The 25,200-nt window shown below is 42.7% G+C and overlaps 1 protein-coding gene across 19 annotated transcripts in view; it reads left to right on the top strand.

Annotated features, from left to right (window-relative positions):
* CADPS2 (calcium dependent secretion activator 2) overlaps nt 1-25,200 on the top strand; it is a 323,931-nt gene that overhangs the window by 208,619 nt on the left and 90,112 nt on the right. For all 19 annotated transcript variants that reach the window (XM_033161515.1, XM_033161513.1, XM_033161504.1 and 16 more), the window contains exons 14-16: nt 17,717-17,818; nt 18,910-18,973; nt 20,591-20,714. In XM_033161515.1, coding sequence (XP_033017406.1) covers nt 17,717-17,818; nt 18,910-18,973; nt 20,591-20,714 — 290 coding nt within the window. The remainder of the gene's footprint in view (nt 1-17,716; nt 17,819-18,909; nt 18,974-20,590; nt 20,715-25,200) is intronic.

Genomic DNA, 25,200 nt, shown 5'->3' with positions numbered 1-25,200 from the left:
ATATGTACAACACAATAATCCGTTACAGTATTGGAAATGAGAGTCTTTGAATAGAGACAAGTTCATGTTAATCCATAGTCAGGTGTGATGTAAAGATCTTAGTTTCAATCATTGAGCAGAAGTCAGAAGTCAGTTATGGATCAAAAACCAGGACAGGGCCCTGTTTCAATGTATTCACCTTCATCAGCTAAGTTTTAAGGGGTCGTATAAGTTTGAAGAAATCGTATAAGTATATCCTGTTATTTTCTACGTTTCTCAGTGATAACAACTAAGTGTGTGAAGATCGACGTGTATCTTGAGCTTTTCTGCACATTGTAGCATAAAAAGGGGAGGTGCATATTTTGCAAACGCATGAAGGGGCGGGGAACAATGCATTCATTGCAGTTGAATAAATATAAGCATCACTTATTTAGGAGAAATGTAATGCCGCCTAGGAAGACCCTGCTTTCTAGTGACCCATAGATGTCCAGTGCAAATGAAGAACACTTGTGGGACCCAGTGATGGCCTCTGGGTGCTGGTGTGAACTTCTATCATTGACCTATGCCTGGGCCTAAAATTTTCTGTCAGTGTCTACCATGCATAGCATGTCTGGGAAAACTGCTATCATAGGTTCCAATGAATTGCTCTCAATATTGGCTTTGTTTTTGCTTCTCAAAATACATCTTGAACTCTGTTTTGAGCTAAGTTTGGAAGTAGCACAATTTATGTTTCCCTTCACTGGTAGAGTGAAATTTTATAGTGTGTGGAGCTTTTTCATATTCTGAAACTAAAGCTGCAGTTGTTCTGAAAGAGGGGCTTTTGGACTCCTTGATCTTCCTGTGGTAGACTCTGTCCTCTGTCCTAGCTTCCGTTACTCCTTTCCTTGCTAAAATGGTTTGAATTCTGTCACACTTGCAATGAAGCAGCGATAAATGGACATGTGAATTCAAGTGAACATTCAGTTTTTCTGAGAGCATAATTAGGGCTTGTATGGCAAAAGCCCTGAATTTGCAGCACTGGTACAAGGCAAACAATTCCTAGCTGTATAATTCAATAAATGGGTGCATGTTCATCCCAAGGGACAGGTGGCTTTGGGTAACTTTGCTTTGTTACTTTGAGCACACCTGTTTCCATATTAATGGCTTACAGGTAAACAGACTTTTTAATTGTGTGCATGTGTAGATTTCAAGAATATCACAGTGTGTAAAATGAAGAGGATTGTGTGTGGTGTTAGAGGAAGGGTAGGTGGAAAGCTCTTCAATTTGAGTAGGCTGAAAGTAAAGAATAAGGTTGCTGTAACCTCCATCATAGAGCTTCAATATGCTGATGACAACATAGTCTGTGCACACTCAGAAAATGACCTCTAAACCATCCTAAATATCTTTGCAGAAGCTTGCAGAAAGCTTGGCCTATCGCTCAACAGCCAAAAAAAACCCCAAAGTGCTGCACCAAAAAGCACAAAACAACCCCTGTGCAGCACCATAAATTCAATTCAGTGGTGTAATGTTGGAAAATGTTGAACATTTTTCCCACCTGGGCAGTTATCTTTCCCCAAGGGCCAACATCAATGCCAAAATCCATCATTGCCTGAGCTTTGTGAGTGTAGCTTTCTCCTGATTGAAGCATAGAGTGTTTGAGGACCAGGACATTCGCAGGGAAACCACAATGCTTGTTTACAAAGCTATTGTACTACCAACTTTACGTTTGTGAAACATGGACCACTTATAAATGCCATCTCCAACTCCTTGAAAGATTCCATCAACGGTGTCTCCGGGGGAAAATTACATATCACTTGGGAAGACAGGGGAACTAATGTCATTGTACTGGAAGAAGGAAAGATCACCAGCAATGATTCTTCAACATCTACTTGGTTGCACTGGTCATGTTGTTTGGATGCCTGATTATCATCTTCCAAAGCAACTACTCTATTCCCAACTTAAGAATTGAAAGTGTAATGTTGGTGGCCAACAAAATAAGTTTAAAGATGCTCTCAAGGCAAATCTTTAAAAAAATAAACACTAACCACTGGGAAACACTGGCCTGTGAGCACTCCAATTGGAGAATAGCCAGTGTGGTGTAGTGGTTAAGAGCGGTAGACTCATTATCTGGGGAACCGGGTTCGCGTCTCCACTCCTCCACATGCAGCTGCTGGGTGACCTTGGGCTAGTCACACTTCTCTGAAGTCTCTCAGCCCCACTCACCTCACAGAGTGTTTGTTGTGGGGGAGGAAGGGAAAGGAGAATATTCGCCGCTTTGAGACTCCTTTGGGTAGTGAAAAGCGGGATATCAAATCCAAACTCTTCTTCTTCTTTCTTCTTCTTCTTTCTTCTTCTTCTTCTTCTTCTTCTTCTTCTTCTTCTTCTTCTTCTTCTTCTTCCAAAGGCGTCATGGACTTTGGAGAAGCACAAACTCAGGACAAAAGGGAGAAACGAGCTAAGAGGAAGGCACATTTGGCAAATCCTCACCGTGATCAGCTCCTGCCCGGAAACCTATGTCCCCACTGTGGAAGGACATGTGGATCCAGAATTGACCTCCAAACCAACTTAAGGATGCACTGTTAAAACCATATTCATGGAAGGCAATCTTATTCGGCTATGAGTGATTGTCAAAGAAAGAAAGAAAGAAAGAAAGAAAGAAAGAAAGTACTTCTGGGGGGACATGTTCTGTTCCTTCTGGAGTAGTTCCCCACCTTTGGTCCCCACCCTGCACTCAGCTCTCACAAGTAGCTCCTAGAAGCTGTCAGTGTGCAACAGCGGCCACACCCTGGGAACGGCTTTGACTTGCCAGCTAAACCAGGTGAGGGTAGCCAATGGGCCTCATAGTTCAGTGAGTTAGGGACTTCCCCTGCATGTGAAGACAGGCTTCAGTGGATTGAGCGGACAAGATCAATAGTGGGTCCAATGGTCAAGAAGACGGTTTCAGCACATGCCTCAGAGGGAAGTGAAGGGCAGGTTGGGCTTGCCACCTGGAAAGGGAGCCCATCTAAGAGAAGGAAAACTCTTGTCCTAAAACTCTACTGCCTTGTGGGTCATCTTTGGGAGAAGAAAAGGAGTGGCGTCCCTAAGATGGTTGGATAGCACCCTGTAGGCCTTCTTCCGGCAACTCCTACAGCCAAGCTGGTGCCAGATGTATTGCTCTGATTTCCGTAGGACCACATCAAGGCCAAGAGAGGGGTCTTGTTGTCTGGACAGCCCAGGATCTCCATACACACTGCCCAGGCTTGCACCCCAGAGAGGTAATTTCAGTGCTGCTAATGCAACAGTTTGACTTCACCCCCAGGGCTACACTCCATTGTCTCTCAAGACAGATACAGTAGATGCTAACAACAACAACAACAACAACAACAACAACAACAACAACAACAACAACAACAGGATAATGACCTCACTGCTGCAATAAAGGTCTTCTGCTTTGACAATATATTCAGTTAGCTTTTCTACAATTGTAGGTTTTAAACATGGCGGATAATCCACCTTTCAGTCTATATTTTTGCAACAGTAAGAGAGAGAAAATTCTAGTCCATGGGTGCACTCTTTTGACTGGAGGTTTGGGATAGGATTAAGGTTTTATGGCACAGATAATTTTACTGATATGCCAAGTTACATGGTAGTCATTTAAAGATCCAACTCAGATTTAGGAAAAAGAAAGAATTCATGATTACACCAACTTAACAAATTTGGCTCAATGTTAGATTGTTGTTTTTTAGGCAGCCTATTTCTCTGTCCTTGACTTTATGATCTCTTGTATCTTATACACATACTTTTTTTTGCCACATTGGACACAAGCTCAACAATTCTCTGTTCCCTTTGATGTCTTTCCATTCTTGTCCATATGCCTGACTTACAAATGCTGTAGCTTTGATTGTTAAATGCTTTTCATAGGTTTCCTCTGCACTGATACAGTGCTCATATAGACAGCCCTGGCCTCTTTGTGAAATGATTGCTAATTGTCAAGGTCTCCTGCTCTCCCTGTCAATGCAACTCCTTTCCAACTGAAGGCAAAAGCACTTGGTTGCCACCCTGACAAGAATGGAGCCTAACATAGTTCTAGAGCAAAACATTTGACATAAAATTCCTGATTTATCCAATGGTGTCCAAAGCTGATTGAAAAACCAAATAAACATAGCAACAAGCAACAGTATAAAAATACAAAATGGCCATACACAAGGGGAAAACATATAAGAGGATTCCGTAATCTCCTATTAAGACTGCAGAGTCCAGTTCAGTGGAGGTGGGATTAACCAGAACTCCAGAGATTAAGAAGACCAAAGGATCCCTTCAAAAGTTCACCTATAGGGACACCTTTCTCCAAAGGGGAAATTACTCTGCTTTTATGCAACTCTGACCATTTTAATTTACTTGCTGTAGGGATTGCCACTCTAGTCTTCACCAACGATTCATCTTCACCTCTCCTGCCAACAGCTTTCTCAAACAAACTAGGCATCTCTGTTTTAAACCGGAGGAAGAAAATTTGTTCGGTGCGCATTCTAGGTAGTTTCTAGTCTTACATCCATCTGAAAAAAAAGACAGAACAGGGAGGCAGACAGCAAGAGTGAGGAGGGGAAAAGAGAGTCACCAGATAAAAAGGGGGGGAAAGTAATAGCATTTCAAAATGCAAGAAGACTCACCAAATCTCTTTTCATTTTGTTCATTTTTTTATTTTTTAATAACTTTTTAAATAACTTTTAAAAAGTTTAGGGTTCATAAAAGTAAAATATACAGAACAATATTAATAAAAAAAACAAGTGGGGACAATCAAATCTTAAATCAATGACAAGTAAGTTCCGTATCTATGTCAAATATAGGGGGACACATGGAGCAACTCTTCTCATATCTTATTCACAAGGGTGTTTTGTCTTAGCTCAACTAATAATAATAATAATAATTTATACCCCACCCATCTGGCTGGGTTTCCCCAGCCACTCTGGATGGCTTCCAACAAAATACTAAAATAGGATATAACATCAAACATTAAAAACTTTCCTAAACAGGGCTGCTTTCAGATGTCTTCTAAAAGTCAGATAGTTGTTTATTTCCTTGACGTCTGATGAGAAGACGTTCCACAGGGCAGGCGCCACTACCAAGAAGGCCCTCTGCCTGGTTCCCTTTAACCTCACATCTTGCAGTGAGGGAACCGCCAGAAGGTCATCAGAGCTGGACCTCAGTGTCTGGGCTGAACGATGGGGGTGGAGACGCTCCTTCAGGTATACTGGGCCGAGGCCATTTAGGGCTTTAAAGGTCAGCACCAGCACTTTGAATTGTGCTTGGAAACTAAGGCCTTGTCATCTTTTCCACACCTGGCAAAAACCATCTCCATCCTTAAGACAACCATTCAGGCCTTATTTAGTCATGAGCCAGAGCTTCTTGACCAAATATTTTCTCCTTCCTCCCTGAGCTTCTGGGGTGATCACTTTCACCATGCATGTAGATTTACCCCCTGCAATAGTGACTCCACTATCTTGTTTTTATGAGACCTATTTTTCATGAGCCTTCCTCTGATCACAGTCATACATGAAGAATTTAAGAAGACTATGCAAAAATTAACCTGCCGGCTTCCATTGCTCCTTTAGTTGTGTGTATTTTACTCTGATCTTCAGGAAAACAAAGATAAGTAAATGTGCGAACCTTAGTAATACATGTTTGAAGCAATATATAAATAAACCTGAAGGATAGATGGCCATCTTACACAAAGCAAACGAGTCTGTCTCGTGGTGTTCAAAAGGCTGGCTCTGTCATCAAGGTCTCGGTCTTGATTGCCTTCTATAGTTGGGACTGAAATTGACAAGGACAAGAGAGGACATCCTTGCAAAGATGAGTTTCTTACAAGAATATGATGGGCTAGCTTTCAGCCTCTTTCATTAATACTATTTTGTTCAGTGAATGGGGATGGGCTTTTCTTTTCTTCCCCCCTCTTTTTTGTACAAAATCTCAAGGCCTTTACTGGTTACAATGAAAGCCTACTTTCCATGCCAACTCTTGAGCTGCCTGACACATTCATAGAAATTTTTGTGTGGAAGCCTGACTCCATGCGACTACCTCCCTAGCCTTATTTATTGTCTGGTTTTGAACCTTTTGCTGCTAATGTTTAGCGCAGTGTGTCCTATAATTGCCCAAACTTATTTCAATAATTCAAAAGGAAGGTAGAAGTATTTCTTCTATTTATTAACGTGAGTGAAGGACATCAGTGCACGCAGGACACTGAAATATCTGAGAGAGCACATCCTCCTCCTCCACTCTGTATGTATTCCTCCTATTCAAGCCGCTGTATTTGTGAGGCATTATGAGTGTTTTAGAAATAAAAGAATAGAATAGCGGTGTAAAGAGAGGCTCCAGCTGGTATTAAGATACTGAAATAAGAGAAAAAGAAATGGGAAGAAAGGGAGAGAGAAGAAAGGTAAGTCAAGGACAGAAACAGTAGCTCTCACTCGGAATTTTGCTCACACACAGATAATAACATCCACTCAATTCATCTACAGCATTACAAAGGGGGAGAAAAGGAATTTCACAGACAAAGCAGGATAGGTCAGAGTTCTAGGCTGATATCTGTGATTATACATCGTGCTGTGTAGTTCTATGTATGTTTTCTCAGAAGTAAGCTCCATGGAGCTCACTGCGGCTTCCTCCCAAGTAAGCACATGTAGGATTGCAGCTATGGATCTTCTGCTGGCATCATAGGGTCACTGGGTTGGGCTCTGGCTCCACCCTGCTCATTAGGCAAGAGAAAAAAAACTCTTTGGGGAAGTGGTCAGCTCCTAGTCAGGTTGTTTTGTTTTTTGCTCCTGCCTGAACGATGCAGTCCCGTCATTATGGGCTCCTGCTTTTACTCAGGCTAGTCCTGCCCTTCCTCCTTTAGACTTTCCTACTCCAAATCCTGAAGCCTTCTCAGAGAAGCCACTCTAGGACAGCATGTCTTGATGGAAGTCATGGTTCCCGCCTTTGGCACATACGGAGCGTGCTAAGAAGACCTGTGGGTGTCAGAGGCCACATCAACGCTTCCTGTTGCTGCAGCCTGATCTCTGGGCATGCAGTCGGCCTGCTGCCTGCAAACCCTTGGCTGAGCATGGAGCCACCTCAGCAGCCAGTGGCCCTCCGTGGTGTAGATCTCCCAGTAGCCCACAAGGCTAAACAGAAGCAGAAATACATGGAGGCTTCTAAAGCATCTCCTGCAGCAGCAATTAGGTCACCACAAAACCCTTCCCTTCCACAGTGACCCACAGCAGACCCAGCCACTATTGGCTCTCCCTTGGGAAGGGATTCAGATGACAGCTACCCAGCCCTGGCACAGGATTTTCATTCCACCCCCCACCCCACCACCTCAGATGAGGATGAATTTGTGGGGTTTCCAGAGGTGGCTGCTTCTATGTCAATCCCCTAGGAAACCAACCTCTCTTAATTTGCTGGAATTATTCAGCAAATTAAAGAAGCCATCCCCGAGTACAGGCCCCTTCTACTTCGTTGTAACTGAAGAAGGGAAGTGGAGTGATGGATCCATGCTAGAAGAACAGACCTCTGACCACCTGTTCCAGGATGCCCATTGTTGCAAGCCTTGGGCATCTCTCACTCTGATGACCCCATTCCCCCAAAGAGGCTAAAGTGCTACTAGAGCCACGAACTTCTACCAGATTTGTTCCAACCCCAACAGACAACAGGCAATTGAGGAAAATGGGATATATCTCTCATATATATAGTTGGCAAACTATATATATACTTGATTCACCCACATTTTCAGCAGGATTATAGTTGCCCTGGTGCTCCCCCTCCTGAGCATTCACACCTATCCTTACCTAGACAATCTCATCCTTTAGGTCCCAACACAAGAAGAAGCACGCCATCATCTAGCAATCACTATGTCATCCTTCAAAGCCCATGGCTTAATCATCAGCCAGCAGAATTGCCACCTAATAATGGCCTGTCCGTGTCCTCCTACAGTCTGACAACACCTCTGTGAAATCATACATCAGTTGCCAAGGTGGCATCAGATCTTGGATTGACAATGAACTAGGCAGAGCTCCACGTTCTGGGCTTTTCCACTGAACATATTTCAGGAGAATCCAACACCCAGATAGATTGACTGTGTCAAACCAAACTAGATCTAGGGGGAATAGATGCTGCATCATCCAATCTTCTCTCAGCTTCAGAACCACTATGGGCTCTTTGTGGTGGACGTAGTTCTTCATGAACTAGGACGCCCAGCAGCTGCCACCATTCTTCTCACCTCCAAGATCCTCAAGCAGTAGGCTGTCATGCTCTAACATCCCCATAGATGTGTGTTCCTCAGCAGCTTTCTCCGCTATTGGAGATATTTGTAGGGTTGCCACTGGGATAACCCCTAGCACCTTTACAAGGCACTATATGATTTGCATTCATCTGCTGAGGCTTCCTTCAGGCGCAAGCCCTGCCGCAGTAACCTAGTCTACAGTTGGGGTCCACCCTAACTGGGTAAGCTCTGGTACATCCCAATCCAGTGACCCCATGGTGCCAGTAGGAGATAGTACGGTTGGTACTCACCTGAACTGTAGAACTCTGGTGGCATCATGAGGTCACTGGAGCCCACACCCTAACATGGACCACAACATGCCTCATTTATTACTGTATGTTCTCACGCTCTTTGGGCAGCTGGTGGCTGTTAAATATATTAGGAGAAAGTGGGCTTTTACCATTTGTGACATCAATGAATTTGGAGCTTAGCTGCAAAAATGAGGGGGAGCCTCCCATTTCCCCGAAGGGTTTTTTTTCTCCTGCCTTGTGACCAGGGTGGAGCCAGAGCCCAATCCAGTGACCTCATGATGCCAATCAGAGATCTGCACTTCAGGTGAGTGCCAATCATACTTTTTCTAAGGCTTGACGAGGAGAAAGACATCAACATGGAGACAAAAGAGTCTTTAAAGGCCCAATGGTGAAATGGTTTGGCTGTGCTAGATGAGCAGTGTATTCTGTTCTTAAGAGAGCCATCACATCCCTATTACCAGCTTAGCGAAGACCATATAAGGCATTTTGCCTTTCAAAAGCCGAGGGCATAGGAGTGCCAAGTTATGTTTCCACTTCATACAGCAGGTAATTAATGTTTGTTTTTAATGCCAGTTTTTCTCCCAGTGTGGTGGACATTCTTTTTGCATAAGATGCTATGAAGAAGCTCCCTGTATCTTCTCCCTGCCCTCTGTTTTAATTTTTCTGCTGCATTGTAGTCATACATTAACTCTACAGCCACACTTCAAAAAAGACAAACTAAATTGCTCTTGCTAGCAGTGGCAGATAGCTTTTAAAAATTAAAATGGAGTACCTTGCAATAACGTGAGTGGTGCATAGAAATGGAGGAATTGTTGTACCGCATTTGTCTGCAGTTGTTTTGAACCACAGCTTCCACATGCATAGGCAGATTGTCATCCTCTTTTATTTTACAAGTGTCTAAAGCTACTAGATGCTATACAGCAGTAATTGGAAAAAATCACATTGCCCTGACATTAAGGCTTGCAATCTCAATGTTACAGACAGAGATGAGAATGTGGTGGGAGGGAGTCAAGATGAAAAACCAGGGTATATTTTAAGTTAAACTAACCAGATGAAAGACCAGATGAAACCAAAGCAACAGGCATATATTATGTATGAAGGGAATTGGGTCAAAAAAAACGGACAAGTGGGTTTGAGAATTGAATGAGAAAGAGACAATCAATCTGGTGCCGAAAACTGCAGAATCAGCCCTCACAAGTTCCAAGTGGAAAATAATATATGCGGTAAAAAACAAGGCAGAGGTTCAAGGCATAAATATCAGAGATAAAGCCTTTAGATGATAAGAGAAAGCGTGTTCTCCTTCCTAGAGAGCACGTGTTGCGGTTGGGGCCTAGCAAGACACCCCGCTGGAGTTGGGGGCGGGATCTAATTAGCTAGCTAGGTGGCTGATAGGGGCTGTTGGGGTTGTTGGGGAGAATAGCATGTTGCAAAGTTTGATAGACAGTTCAGGGGTTATATATTCTGGGCGTTCGCAGCAATTGCCCCTCTTTGCTGCGTGCATCGGATCTCCCACCCGTCCCCCCCTCGTTGTAGGTGTGTGCTTTGACCTTGCTATGCCTGTCATGGGGTCGTCTGCTTTGTGGCAGGGGCCTGGTAGGAATTTTCCCAATTGGCAGATTGGCTTTGGCCATTGGGTTTTGCCTACTGCGTAGCAATTAGTCACAACTGTAAGGTTGGCGGTTAGGCATTGGTTATTTAATTTGGATGGTGGAGGGGAAGTGGTTGGCCGTGCCTGCCCCTCCAATGCTGCTGCTGCGCGGGGAATTCCGTTAAAGGAATCCAGGGGCTCTCCATGCTTGTCCGTCCCTTGGTCATGGGTTAGGGCCACGCAAGAGCCCCTGGGAACATTAAGGGAGAGGGAGGGTCCTGGCCACCCCGACCCCAAATCCTTTCCTCAAAGTGTTTTCCCCTTTGCTGTCTTCCACCAAGCGGTTGGAAGTCAGCCTGTCCCCTAGATGGGACTTATAGTCAAACCAATGCCTAAGCAACCACTCACATGTTGTAATTTAATAAAAAAGTTGTGGCCAAATTTTTATGCCATTAACTTTAACAAAATTTCTGTGTCCGGTGTGAATCACTTGGGGGTGGGCTTGAGGACCTCTACGCGCAACAGGCCCAAATTCAGATAACTGAGTGGATAAATGTGTCATCCCTAGCCTTCAACTAGAATTGTATCTCCTGGGACTTCCTTCTGCCTTGTTTCTAGTTTGTCTTAAGTGATTGCTTTGTCCTGGTAGCCAATCAGTACTTGATCTTTGAGGATCACCTTTGGAGAATATTTGACTGATTTGGTTCCTGTGAGGTGGCATTCACCTTTATTATTTTACTATTCAGCCACTGTAGAATTGTGCCCCCCACAGACCCATACTATTCAAGCATGTCAGGAAGATATCATGGGAGATGATAGCAAATGTCACAGAGAGATCCAGCAGAATCAAGAGGAACTGTCCCCCGTCCCCCCAGTAGTCACCAATTGTGTTTTAGCCACAAAAGCAGGCCTGAAACCAGACTGGAAAGATCCCAGATAACTCTACTTCATCCAAGAAATCCCAGAGTTGAGTCACCACAATCTGCTGTAGGAGCTTATTCAAAAATGAAAAGTTGGAGACTAGCTAATGATTGTCTAGGATGGTGGGATACAAAGGGGTCTCACAACCACTTCCTTTGAGGATACAGGGACACAGTCCTGCTACAAGAAAGCATTTATGATCACCATAGCACATCTTACCATAGCACATAGCTCTTACCAACCAAGATGGACACAGGTCCAGATGGTGGGCATCATCCCTCCAAGCAACTTTTCCACACCATCGAATTGAACAATACGAAACCCATTCATCAAAACTGGAGAAGCATCCCCACAGATCCTGCCCTTAGTGTGGACACCATGTCAGAAGGTGATTTTGTCAGTGCTCTGCAAAATTGTCACCACAAGATCACCAAGGGTTGATCTATAACCCCTTGCATTCTAGAATCTACCATACCTTCCCTCAGAATAACTGTTGAATGACCCTGCTAATGTAGTTGTGACAGAAAAGCATAATTTTACTGCCATCACTGCCATAGACTAGGCCTGAAAATGAGCTCCCCCTTTCTTTTTTCATGATCCTTCATTTGCCACTGTTCACAGCTGCTGTTTCACCCTTCCGTTTTCCATTTGATAGCCATTCTTCCTCAGGTGAACTCAGCCAATGAGGGCTCACATTATAGATGTCGCGATGTTACGGAGGAAACCAGATATGGCTCTTCATTGACATCACTAACTTTGCCAAATGATGTCCATGTAGGATGAAAACAGCGCTTCTTATACAGACCACAAAACGAACTCTTTGCAGCTCTCTTCCCTCAGTGACTAAAATTTGCAAAAATAAGGCCTGCGATTTATAATGAGTTATGGGAAGTGTGCCCCTCCCTCTCAGCTCATGCCTTTCCTTGCATAGTGTTCCCAAGACAAAATCACTGTTTAGAGGTGCTAATGTTGCTTGTCGCTGCTGCCCTTAGCCCTAGGTTTATATATTTGAAATATGCATGCAGTGGGTTAATTATGTAAATAGACTATAGACGTGGCAATCTAAACAGTAGCAGTGGAGGTTAAGTGAAGGTACAAAATACAGAAAAGGAGCTATTGTTTTCTTGCTCATCATCTCATCTTGTATCTAGTTCTCACGCTGCGACTTCCCATTTTGCCCCTCTCTTTCTGAAATGATGTTGGTGGGAAATACATGAAGTGCAAAGTGACTTTTTCTCCCTGCTGAGAAGCAGGTTGAATTGACAGAAGCCCGGCCCGCTTCCAAGGTTGGCGCCTCACTCCCTCGCTTTGATGGAAGCTGATGCACTGAACTTTCATCAGACAGATAATGAAGGCGAATGCCATCTCACGGGAACCAAATCAAGCCTCTTAGCACCAACCTTGTAGTTTCGCCCTTTATTGTTCTTTAAAAAAATTCCTTTCTTGCGGGGGGGGGGGGGGCACAGAATCTGCAAAAGATGAACACTGTAAGATATTTCCCAGAATTTGGGAACACAAACATGGAGAATTGCCTTTCCAGAGAAGAAGCTGGGCATCTTGTGAAGGCACATAGCCATGGCAGAGCATGGTTGTACCAGTGCCGTATCTGCCTTGCTGTTTAATAGGTTTGCAGCTGGAAGTATTTATTTTTATTGTCGCAATGTTTGCCAATGGACACAGATTCTAAAAAAAAATCTCTTTTCTCAATAGTTTCTATCAGTGGCAGTTCTGAAGGAGGGACATTGGTGTATATTGTTCTCTTCGATGTTTTGCAGTCTTGAGTGTCTAGGCAACTGTAGTCTGCGCTGGTTCTCACTTTGCTTCCCCTTGCCCCTTCAGTGAATTATTCTCTGTCCTGTGGATCATTGGAGACTGCAGCAAAAAAAAGAAGAAGAAAGGATGTCAGATGAATGTATTTGGGACTGTTTCCTATCAGTTGGTGTTTTGTACCAGGGAAGATTAAGTCACTTCGCAATTTGCATTCCCTTTGATTGGTTACCTCTCCTGGTTGCAGTGTACTGTTGTTTTAAGTGTTGGTGATGATAACACAGGAATGGGGCGAACAACTTTCTTGGCTTAAATACTGCCTATGTGCTGCCCACACGAAGTTCCTGTGCTTCTCTGGGGACTAGATTAATACCAGGAAGAGGTCGTCCAGAAGGGAGGGAAAGGAAACAGTAGAAAAGCTTGGATATACCCTTTAGATATTTGAAAGTAGGGCAAATCAACACCACTTGTGTTTGAGCTGTGGTAGAAAAACTTTAGGCAGGCCCGGAGGTATCTGTATATCTTTGCAGATACAAAATATGTGTGGTTGGCCTCAGCTGCTGTCTCAGAGCAGACTTTGGAATCTAAGAAAACATATCAGCTTTTGATATGTTGTGAAAGGAAAAGCTTTCTTCCTGAAAATCTGGAGGCAGAATTCAACCTCACTTTACACCTGACTTTTCAGCTCCCGTTTAATTTGCACTTATGCTAAGGAAGCCTGCTGAAAAGCACTTTCTGGTGGATGGAGGGAAAGGGTGGGGTGGGAAATATGAAGGATTTCAGGTTCCTCGGGAAGCTGAATGCTAGTCATGGCCTTAGACTCACTTTCATGGCATTTTCTGGTGGTGCAGTAGTATTTGAAAATATCCCATGTCCATTGCTGGTTCTTAATGCTTCTAGTTATGCCTCATATTAAAATGTGAGGAGCAGCATTTAAATTCTGCAGTTTATACCCTTATTGAGGATCTAAAAGACAGAAAAAAAGGAATGTAGTCAGAAGCTCTTGTTTTTTCCAGCATTTCTCAGCTGGAAATATCCAGGTCAGACTGTGATCTCACCATGAATCGCTGCTATTCCAGAGAGGTGCCCTTCCATCCTTAGGGACTGTACCCTTTAAGAAGCAGAAAAGATATCACAGCAAGGGTCTCAAAACCTACCTAACTGCCACCTCTCAGTGGAAAAATATTTTTAAACCTTTATTCCCTACAAGCTTAGACAAGGGAAGACAAATTGCCTTGTTCCTGATGGGGTTGTCTTTGTTTCAAACCATACGCAATTTTTTTTGGGGGGGGGGCGGTATTGTTCACTTTTGCTATTCTGAGGTACAGGTCACTGCATAGTCAGTGAAAATGGATCTAACAAGCTCTTTGGAAAATCCTAGGTGTTGTCAGCAGAGTTTTGTACGGCAGCAAAGTCAGGTAGAGACATGACGGGCTGTGAGGTCTCCCATGTGCATGCAGCGAATCTCCTCTTACGGCAGGTTAACAGGTGGTGACATTATCCTGGCTCACCTTTCTCACTTGTCACTATCAGGACCCCTGGCGCTCTCCTGTCACACGTGTGACACGCTGCAGCAAAGTTTAACGTGACAGAAGTATCTCCTTTCTCGCTGCAGAATGCAATTTCTCCTGACAGTCAAATCAGGCGGAGGATTTTACCTGTATCTGAGCACGTTCCATCTGTCAGGACGCCGAGCTAACGGTGTCGTGGCATTCACGGTGAGGGAGGAGTGAAGTTCCTTATTCTTTCACATTGCATTTATGAAAGAAAAGAGTGATGTACACATCCCGGCGGTGTCTGATGAAATTGCTGTCCTTGAAATTTATCTTTAAAGATGAAAAGCACGTTGGGCTTCCTCACCTGACAGGTCACAAGTAGAATTTATTCGAGAGAAGAGAGGAGCCGGCTGTGTGCCTATTGGTGCAGCAAATCATGTCATGACCAAGCGATCACATTCAGTTCTTGAGAGCTAAAATGTCCAGTTAATATTTGCTTAAATCTTTCCTGATATTTTTGATAGTTAAGTTATAAATAACACTGACGATATCAGCTATATAATACTCTTTTTTTTCACTGGTGTATGCTGCAGGAGAATACCTGGTTGTATCTTAGGTAAGAGTGTGTGCTGGAAAGGACTAGCCTTGGTTTAGATTTCCCTTTACAGGGATGCGGGTGGCACTGTGCTCTAAACCACTGTACCTCTTAGGCTTGATGATTGGAAGGTCGGCGGTTCGAATCTCTGTGATGGGGTGAGCTCCCGTTGCTCTGTCCCAGCTTCTGCCAACCCAGCAGTTCGAAAGCATACCAGTAAGAGTGTGTGCTGGAGAGGACTAACTTTGGTTTAGATCTCACTTTAGCCCCAGCAAGCATGGTGGAAGTTGTCCAGGGATGGTGGAAGTTGTCCAGGGAATGAAGAACTGGATTCAGAGGAAGGACCAAGTGGGTTGACAGAGGGGTTGTGAGGGGCCACGTCAGGTTCTAATCCACTGCAGGGAGCAAAGTGTTAAACCCCCTGTCCTTCCGTGCTAGAGATCCAACATGGATTAGGGCCCCTATGCTGGTTTCTGTAAATAGATATACAAATATTTAAGGGCACAGCCCTCAATCTGTTCTTGTCTACATAACTTTTAACTATGTTCATATTATTGTGAAAATGGGAGGAAGGTCATATATAATATTGCACCCACACATGTGAAGTCCCATGAGGAATGGGGTCAGGGGGGAGAGAGAGAAAGAACTCGCGCAGAGACAGAACATTGCACACACCTAATCAACTGTTGCTCTCTCCTGACCATGATTTGTTCCAGGTGCTGCTTTCTTCTGCCAGGGCTTTTCCCTGGTAGTAGTGTTTGCATGTAATAATAATAATAATAATAATATGTTGTTGTTGTTGTTGTTGTTATTTATACCCTGTCCATCTGGCTGGATTTCCCCAGCCATTCTGGGTGACTCCCAACAAAATATTAAAAGCACGACAAAACATCAAACATTAAAAACTTACCTCAATCAATTTATTTATTGCATTAGCCGTATGGCCATAGCACATAGTAAAAGACCAGGCAGTGACCTGGCGCGATTATACAAAGAATACTACAGATACAGTTAAAACATTGGATGTAAAATTGTGCTGGATAATACAGATAAAATAGAGAACAATAGCAGGGCATGACGACAGTGTCCATGTCAGGAAGATACATAGGACTAAGGCTAAGGCAAGTTAGCCGAAAAGGTGGTCCTGAGTTTCAGGGCCTGTAATGTATAGATGGCCACTCCACGTGAAATCAAGGGGTTGGCATCCGCCAGTAAGTATTTCATGCGGTCAACGTCCCTGGCGATAGTCGGTGGGATTAGAGGGAAAAGCCTAGGTCTTATTGAGACATATAGTGGGCAGTAGAGGAAAAAGTGAATAAAGTCCTCTATCTTTCCTGTGTTGCATGGGCAGAGTCGAAGATCCAGAGGAGTATTGGAAAATACACCCTGTAAGAATGCTGTGGGGATGGCATGAAATCGAGCTAGTGTAAAGGCCCTTCTTAGCGTAGGATTTATCAGGTCACCCAAATAGTGGGCCAGAGATCTAACTACCTTCACGTGGGGGAACCAAGTGGAGAGTCTGGCCGCATTAGATAGTTCTTGATCAAGGGCAGTGTCCCTAGCAAGAATCCAGTTGCGAATTTTGTCTTTGTCCCATGAGGATAGGGCGGTGAAATCTGGAAGGGAGTAGCGATCACAGATGGCCTCCGTGTCCCTTGACCAGGTGCTGCTGTCGGTGAAGGCTAAGAAGGCTTGTTTGTGTGGCAAACAAATCAGAATGGTTTCATTTGAAAGTCACCTAAAGTTATCTTCTGTTCTGCACATCGTTAACTGGATTTGAGTCACAGGCCAATAATCCAGAGAAGGAAAATTGCATTACATATGTACTCTTGTGGACAGATCCAAACTGAACAGCAAAGTACTGAAAAATGGGTCCAATATAATAAAGTTCATATGGTCAGATTTGATTTGTTTTCATAGTTGAGTAAAGACATTTAACCACATCTCTAAGTGGGCAAGGAGGGACTTGGATCTGTACAAAAGATGGAAGACCTCACTGCCTTCTGCCCTGCTTAAACTTAAAAGGCAAGGATAGGGGACATGCGACTTTCCATATATTGTTGGCCTACAACTCACATCATCTGAAGAATGGTCATGCTGGCTGGAGCTGATGGGAGTCCCAGCAACATCTGGAGGTTCCCCATCTCTAACTTAAAAGAGAGACTGGGACCAACAGTGAAGTAGTATCCCTAAGGAGAGCATGATAGTTGAACATTTTTTCTTGGTCACCCTTGCTCACCATCACATTGGGGAAATTGTGGCGTTTGGGATCAAAGTCAATATTGTGATGGAAGGATGCTCAGAGAAGCCTTCTTCCGTAGCATTTTCATGAACTGATGCGAAATGTATATACATTACAAAGCTGCCTGCATTTGCCAGACACGTGGTCCATTAGGAACTAAGCTTTAAACTGAACAGCTTCTAACCTCATTCCGCTCTACCTGTTTTGTCGTCTCTATGGGCCACAATGTTAGTGGCTCTTAACTGCTCACTGCTCTTTAAGTTCTGAACTGGACTCCTCTTCACACCTTGAAAATGTATTTTAATTATTTTCAATTGTTGCGTCCTCTATTATATGTACGTGACACAGTTAGCAGCTTATTTAATTTCACACTTCTGCTGCATCATTCCTCTCAAAGAGCTGTCTCGGTAGTGTATGACTTCTAAAAGGCTGTGTTATTGCCATCTAGGCTTTGTCCCCTTTACTCCTTTTGATGCTGAAGTGTTATGTGAAATTATAACTGGTAAACTATAAGTGCCTATGTTTTCAAGGTGATACATTAATGAATTAAGACACGATTACCACTGTTCTGTCCTTAAACGTATGATGTGGTTTAAAAAAAAAAAATCTTTACATTTCAGACCAGATGGAATTGGAACGGTAACCATTGAAGAGAGAGAAAGGTTTGAAGATATTAAGGAAAGGCTTACTTCTCTGTTGGAAAACCAGATTAGCCACTTCAGGTAAACATTTGCATACTGCAAGTTTGGCATGCCTATTGCTATGAGGGAAGAAGGTGATGGTGAATTGGGGTTTAGATCCTGGTACAATCTTAAATTTGAATGCCGTTCAGTTTTTATAAACCAACCGAGGCCCTTGAAGAGTATTATCACCCTTCCTGTCAGTTGGTTTTTTTAAAGCATTGGACGTTTACTCTACCTAACGTTGCAAGTCGCATGCAAATTTTGCCCATTCTGTACCAATTTATGCCAGTCATGCAAACAGATCAGAGACTTCAAAGCATGGATGGTGCAGACCAAAAATATATAGCACAAATGACCCCTCCATATATATATATTAGCTTACACTAGGCATGTCATAGTGATTTGGAATGTGAAATGCAACTTAACGATCAGTAGCATTTCTGTATATCTTACATCATTTATATGGTAACGAGAAAGCACAAAGGGCAGGGCAAAAATCGTGCAGATAATCTTAAGAATATTTGGGCAAGAAAATGCAATACAGCTGAGGATGTAGAAGTTTGTTAAGGCTGCAATCCTGTACTCATTTATCTGAAAGCAGGTCCCATAAACCTAAATGTAGCCTGCTTATTTCTAAGTAATTCTGAATGGGATGGCACTGCTAACCTATTAATCTTGCTGATTTAAACCCCTATAAAATCTCAAACAATACTAATAATTGGGATGGTACACATTTTACTTCTGATCCAGTTCCATCTCCAAGCCATCCAAATAGAAATGAAGACCCTTAAACTTTGCACAAGCACATTAAAAGCATCCATGAATAAAAATGTGTTTGGAGAGCATTCCTAAATGATTGTCAGGAGAGAGTCAATTATATCGCTCAGGGCAGGAAATTGTAGATCTTTGGGGTTCTGTCCATCGTGCCCACCCCCTATGCCCCCAAAGCAGCACATACTTTTCTAAATAATTTTAAAAGAAATATATACAAATGTTCTTGTCACACAGAGGTGCAACTTTAGCTGAGATTCCTGCATTGCAGGGGGTTGGACTAGAAGACTCTTAGGGTCCCTTCCAACTGTACAATTCTATGATTCTAATAAAGGGTCTATCTTTTGTCTATCTTTAAGGTATTGTTTCCCTTTTGGGCGTCCAGAAGGAGCGTTAAAAGCTACACTTTCATTACTCGAAAGGGTACGTTCTGAGTTACATTTAAGTTTTTCCAGTACATGTGTATGTTTTAGAAATTGACCAAAGTGTACACATTACCTACCTTGGTATTATTTCCAAAATGTTCATTTCCCCCGTGTGTGGTGCAGATACCTATTTAGTACAGAATCAGTTGAGTAGAACATGACTAAATATTTTTAGACTCTTTTAAATCAGTCATAGGATTCATATCTTTCGAATTCTCTCACATAACAATATATTTTATGGAGGAATTCTCCATGGAAATAAGTAAAGTCCTTCATGCTCATAAAAATGTAATCCCTAAAAAACATAAGTAGAAGTCTGTTGGATCAGTCTACGGTTTGACCTGGTTCAGTATAAGGCTATCAGTGGTGACTATCCGTGATAACTTGTGTTTAAAGAAATCTGCCTTTACTGCATACTGTTTTAAATACCTTCCATTGCTAGACTCTTCAAGAAGTCTTAGGAAGCTCATGAACAAAGTCCGGAGAGCTAAATTCATACCTAGGAGACATGATTTCAAACAGAGGTACCACCGGTGGTGCTGTGGTCTAAGCCACTGAGCCTCTTGATCTTGCTGATCAGAAGGTTGGCAGTTCGAATCCCTGCAATGGGGTGAGCTCCCGTTGCTCTGTCCCAGCTCCTGCCAACCGAGCACCTTGAAAGCTTACCAGTGCAAGTAGATAAATAGGTACTGCTGTGGCAGGGACGTAAATGGGATTTCCATGGGCTCTGGTTTCTGTCATGGTGTTCTGTTGCGCCAGAAGTGGTTTAGTCATGCTGGCCACATGACCTGGAAAGTTGTCTGTGGACAAACACTGGCTCCCTCGGCCTGACAGCAAGATGAGCGCCACACCCAATAGTCACCTTTGACTGGACTTAACCATCCAGGAGTCCTTTACCTTTACCTTTTTACTAACTTGAATAAAATATTGGGCAATCATCTTGCCTTAGCTAACCTACTCTTTTGTGGCCTGTTTCAAACCAATACAAGTCTCCGGCGTCATTCTTGTGGCCATCCCTTTACCTACTGCCGCCATTATTTTCCTGTGCTGGCAATGGCGTATTTTTCTTAGTGGGTTTTGTGTGGTAGGGCAAATCCAGATTTAAGGAAAGAAAAAGAATGGTTTGTCATCTTGATTATGACGACATCATGCGGATGCCATGAAAAGCATCTGAGTAGGAGCAGCAACCCTATTCCACAATAAACTCCCATGTGAACGCTCCATACAAGTGCTGTAGATGGACTCAAGCCAATCGATGTTTTGTCATCCTTTCCCCTACCCCCAGTCTTTAAATTAAAGATAGTTTCAGCTTGTGAATGGCAGTACGGTAAATATTACAAGATAACATGTATGTTAAGGACTGTGTAAATACTTCTTTTAGCCTTGTGTTTCATTTAGAAATGGTGTCTGCAGGTGGGCAAGTCTAATGTTATGGCCTAAACGGCTGCTTTTAACTCAAATCTGCAGAGATTAATAGCTAAGTCGATTAGCGACTTCCTTTTCTTTCAGTCTCTAATTGCCAGCAAATCTAAAACAACCATTAGTATATGTTGAAACCTTTTCTCTTGGGGGGGTTATGGTAATGTGCCTAACTCAAGCACTGTCTTTGATGCAGGTTTTAATGAAAGATATTGCCACTCCCATACCAGCGGAAGAAGTGAAGAAAGTGGTTAGAAAATGTCTGGAGAAAGCAGCCTTGATCAATTACACTCGGCTTACAGATTATGCCAAAACAGAAGGTTAGTACAGCAATCAGCTAGCTACCAGAGTGGCTGCAAAAGCTATCGGCGCCTATTAACTGAATATATTTTGTGAGCAGCCTTTTCTCTTTCCTGAGCAAAACCTGTACCACAGCAAGGGGAAATATCTCATTAAAATCTCAGCTGGTGAACTACTGAGCTTTTTCCTATTCATGGCTTTAATATACCTCCTGGGACCGTGCTTGAATGAATGATCTTTGCTTTGTGCCGAAGTTCTCCTTTGTCCTTTATTTTAAGGGTAGTTTTGTGTGTCGCATAACTGGCCCAAATCAACCCATTCTAGAGGGTACTTTCTTGCCCGGTTTTAACATTTGAACTTAGTTGCATAAGGAAGAGACATTGGGCACTCTGGAGCCATTGAATATAGCCCCTTACCTAGCTCCAGTTCCCTGGTTGCCCCTTGTTTATTAATGAACCGTTAAGAATACACATAATGAAATCCATCTCGAGTCCTCAGCCAATGGGCTCACTTACGTGTGAAGCTAGAGAAAGCTTCCTTCCAATAGGGGAGAGTGGACTTTTTTTTTGAAATTTCCCTTTTGTGTGAATAGTGTTTTAACCCCTAGGGTGGGGCGGGGTGTCTCGGATGATAAGTAATCATTTGAATCATAAAATGGAAACCAGATACATTTATATAACATAAAATAAAGGGGCTTGCAACATGAAGAATTGTTGGTGCATCAGCTTCTTTATATGCAACGAGACTTGCAAAGGAACACAGGATGATACAGATACTCATCTGTACATTTTTTCGCTCCCAGATTCCCCACCATCTCTATGGTTAAATTGGAAAATGTTAGGTTTCTGACTTGATAATCACCTTCCTGGACATCAGGTGGAACTTGAACTCCCCAAGACCATTTCCAGAAATGTTGAAAATTGTAGACATGTACTTTATTGTCTATTTCACATTGCTTTATATTTCCACATTACCTGAGATGCTGTGGTGTGGTTTTTTTATTCCCCCACCACCTATAATCTTTAAGAAGAAATCGTAAACATGATGGGGTTGTAATGGGGTTATTTTGTAAAGAAGTGAAGTAAAATGTACGGAACATATGAAGCTGTGTCACACCGAATCCAATTGTTGGTCATCTCCATTCTCGGCCTACCCAATCTCAGTGCTCTTCGAATGTTATTGGACTCCAACTCCCATCAGCCCTAGTCAGTATGAACAATGGTCAAGGATTATGGATGCTGTAGTTTACAACATTTTTGTGTGTGTGTACCCATATTGTTCCAATAACAGCCTCATTATAACAATACCAATTTTATCCAATTAATACAGTTATTAATGCCAATTAGTCAAATGTCAAATTATACAATTAAACTGGGCCCCCTTGCATGCTAGAGTTGATGAGTTCGTTCTTCTATATTTTTTCTGCGTTCCAAATTTTTAATAATTTCCATTCCATTCAGATATAATAATCCCCTATATAACAGCCACAATCTTGTGATTTCAACTCGTGTTGGTTTAATAGGTAATTTGTAAAGTTTCAAGTGAGGAACTTCAGCTGTAATCCTCATTCTTTCCTGCATGTGACAATTTCCCCCATGATGTTTTCCCATCCATATATAGGGTGTTGAATCCTTTATTCCTGCAACTGTTGATGGTTCCTGTCATGTCTTGGGAGAAGCTCTTATCCCACAGTTTCCAAAAGTCACTGCATCACTTCGTCCTGTGATTCGCCTTCCAATAAACAAGCCATCTTTGCCATTTTTCCAGCCTAGGAAGAACGATCTGAATCCAGACTGCAGATAGTTAATCCAAAAACTTCTATTCTCACAGTTGGTAGACTCCTTTCCTCCCTGCCGCTGATTTATGCCCATTTATCCTTATCTCATACACATTCCTTTGTGGATAATGGAGGTTAGGGAAGATGTTGCTCTATATTTTCAAAGCATAGCATTTCTTCACCCCTTACCTCTCAGCTCCTTTCTCTCACGCATGCAGTTCCAATTTTGTTAAATTCCACATTATACAGTAGTACCTCAGTTTTCGAACATAATCCATTCCGGAAGACTGTTCAACTTCCCAAACATTCGAAAACCAAGGCGCAAACGGCGGCCTGCAATTTCAATGGAGAAAATTTGGGGGGGGGGGACTCAGCAGGAGCCGTTTGAGTTCTGAAAAGTGTTCAAAAACGGAAGCAATTACTTCTGGGTTTTCGGTGTTCGAAAACCAAAACGTTCTGCTTCTGAGATGCTCGAAAACCAAGGTACCACTCTATTCCAATTTCTTCCATCCTCACTTGTGCAGATTTTTTTAAAATAAAACTTGCATTCCGGCGGGGGTGGGGGTGGGTTGCCGTATCATGAATGTAAAGGAAAACCTTAAGTAAGCAAACCGTGGGCTCCCTCCCCGCATCGTCTCTTTCACCCAATGAAATCCGCTCTCAATCCAAACCTTTCACATCCTTGTAGCTGGGTTGTATTTGCGGTTTCTTATCTCATCGTCTCTGACACACACCTGTAGTTTACTCCAATTAAAGTCCAATTAGCAGGATAACCTGTGCTTCCAGGAACAGGATTGGGGGGTTGCGGAAGTCGGAGTGCTCCATGCACCCAGTGCCTTTGCCTGTCCTCACATTCCATGGGGAAGCGAGTGCCAGACCTCAAGGCAAACTGCGGATGGGAGCCTGCTTCCTCTTCCAACCGAAGGGGAATGCAGATAATGAAATTCCCCCATCATTATCTGATTATCTCTGCCTCTCTCTCTCTCCTGCTATGTTGGGAGAGTCTCCATTCTTGGCACACCGGAGAAAACAGGAGGTAGTTTGCAACGTCTTCATACTAAGCATAACAATAACATGAATTGTTTAAAATTCATAATTTGGTGGAAGCCATTGTATAGATTTTTTTTTTCCTAATGACATGCTCAGTATATTTTGCAACCATTTATTTTTAGCATGACTGAAATTGTAGTCGCAAATAATGCCAAAAGCAGGGGAGGAGAGGAATGGTGCCGGTCGTATTTAACAATTCGTTTTAACTTATTTCCCCGTCTCTTCATCATCGACTGACAAACATGAGTTAGCCAATCTCTTGAGTGATTAACCAAAAAAATAAAGCCATCTCATCACTATAGCAACCAATATTATATCATGGGAATAACAACATGAAAGCACCTCAGTAACCAGTTTATCATAATTAATTAAGATATCATGTTGTGTTTAAATGAAGGAGGATATATGTGGATCTTTCTGGAAATGAGAAAGATACCTTTTCACCTTCAGCTAGCATCCTATGCATGCTTGCAGCAGGGGGTTCTTGCTGTTCAATTATCTAGAGTTTTTAACAAGCTTGTTTGGCGTAATTGGTGTAAAAATAGAAAGTTTCTAAAAGAAGGCACCCAAGCTGAGCCGAGAGTCAAGCAAAGTAATCTTGGTGTGGAGCTCATTGTTTACTGGTGATATAAATATATCATTCCTTAGATCCTCTGAAACTTTACAGAAATGTGAAAAAGGAGTCACGTTACAAAGTACGATGTATTTATTTATTTTTGTCGTGGGGACTAGGTATGAAAGCTCACAGACCAAGGCATGAGCTTCAGCCAAGTATATCTGAGTTAGTTCCTGAGTGGAAGACTGGTGGGGCGGAGGCAGGATCCTATCTGTGCCCCCCTTGAGTTGTGCGGAAGAAAAGCATGAACAGAATTAGTTCTTGAAGGAAACAGGAATTCTTTATTTACACTCCCAGAAAAAAGGCCATATAACTGACTCAGATTATTGCATAGAAGTGATTTGAGTCAACAGTGTAAAGTACAAAAACCTAAACAGAAACAAAAGATTAGTGAGGTCTCTCTCTCTCTCTCTCTCTCTCTCTCTCTCTCTCTCTCTCTCTTTAATTAAAGGTTTCTTTCATACAGTAAATAACAACAAAAACATCACATTATTTCATCCAGAAACTTGGGAAGACTTGAGATTGGTAGCATTAATAAATTCCCACATTCAGCTTCCTTATGTGTTCCTGGCTCCTAGAATCATGAGTGAGGGAGAAAAATGTCTCTCTTTCCACTTTCCCCACACCATTCATAATGTTGCGCCATGTCAAACTGCCTAGTTTCCTTTTTTCCTAAACAGCTCCAAATACTGTATCCTTTCCTCATATGGAACTATGCATTGCAATTCCTTTTCAAAGTGCACTGTCTATAGGGGCTAATTTTTCGCTTCCAAAATTTTACAAACAGAATCCAGTTTTTAAGAAGGCATTTCTTCTCCTCCTCAAATATTTATTAACCGTAAGCTTGTCTATAAACATGGGATCCCACGTTTTTCTCCTTCACTGGCCAAGAGTTAGCAAACACGCTGATTTCCATGCTTTAGCCAGTGAAGCGCATGCTATTGTTAACATGTTCACAACTAACACGACATGTTCCTTTCGAACTTGTCCCTTCATTGCTCCCAGTAACATGACTGAGGAATTAATTTGCCTCACATACCATAATTGTATCCTTCATACCTTT

The sequence above is a fragment of the Lacerta agilis genome, chromosome 10 (genome assembly GCF_009819535.1).
Source record: "Lacerta agilis isolate rLacAgi1 chromosome 10, rLacAgi1.pri, whole genome shotgun sequence".
Classification (NCBI taxonomy): domain Eukaryota; kingdom Metazoa; phylum Chordata; class Lepidosauria; order Squamata; family Lacertidae; genus Lacerta; species Lacerta agilis.
This window is presented reverse-complemented; position numbering and strand designations above follow the sequence as displayed.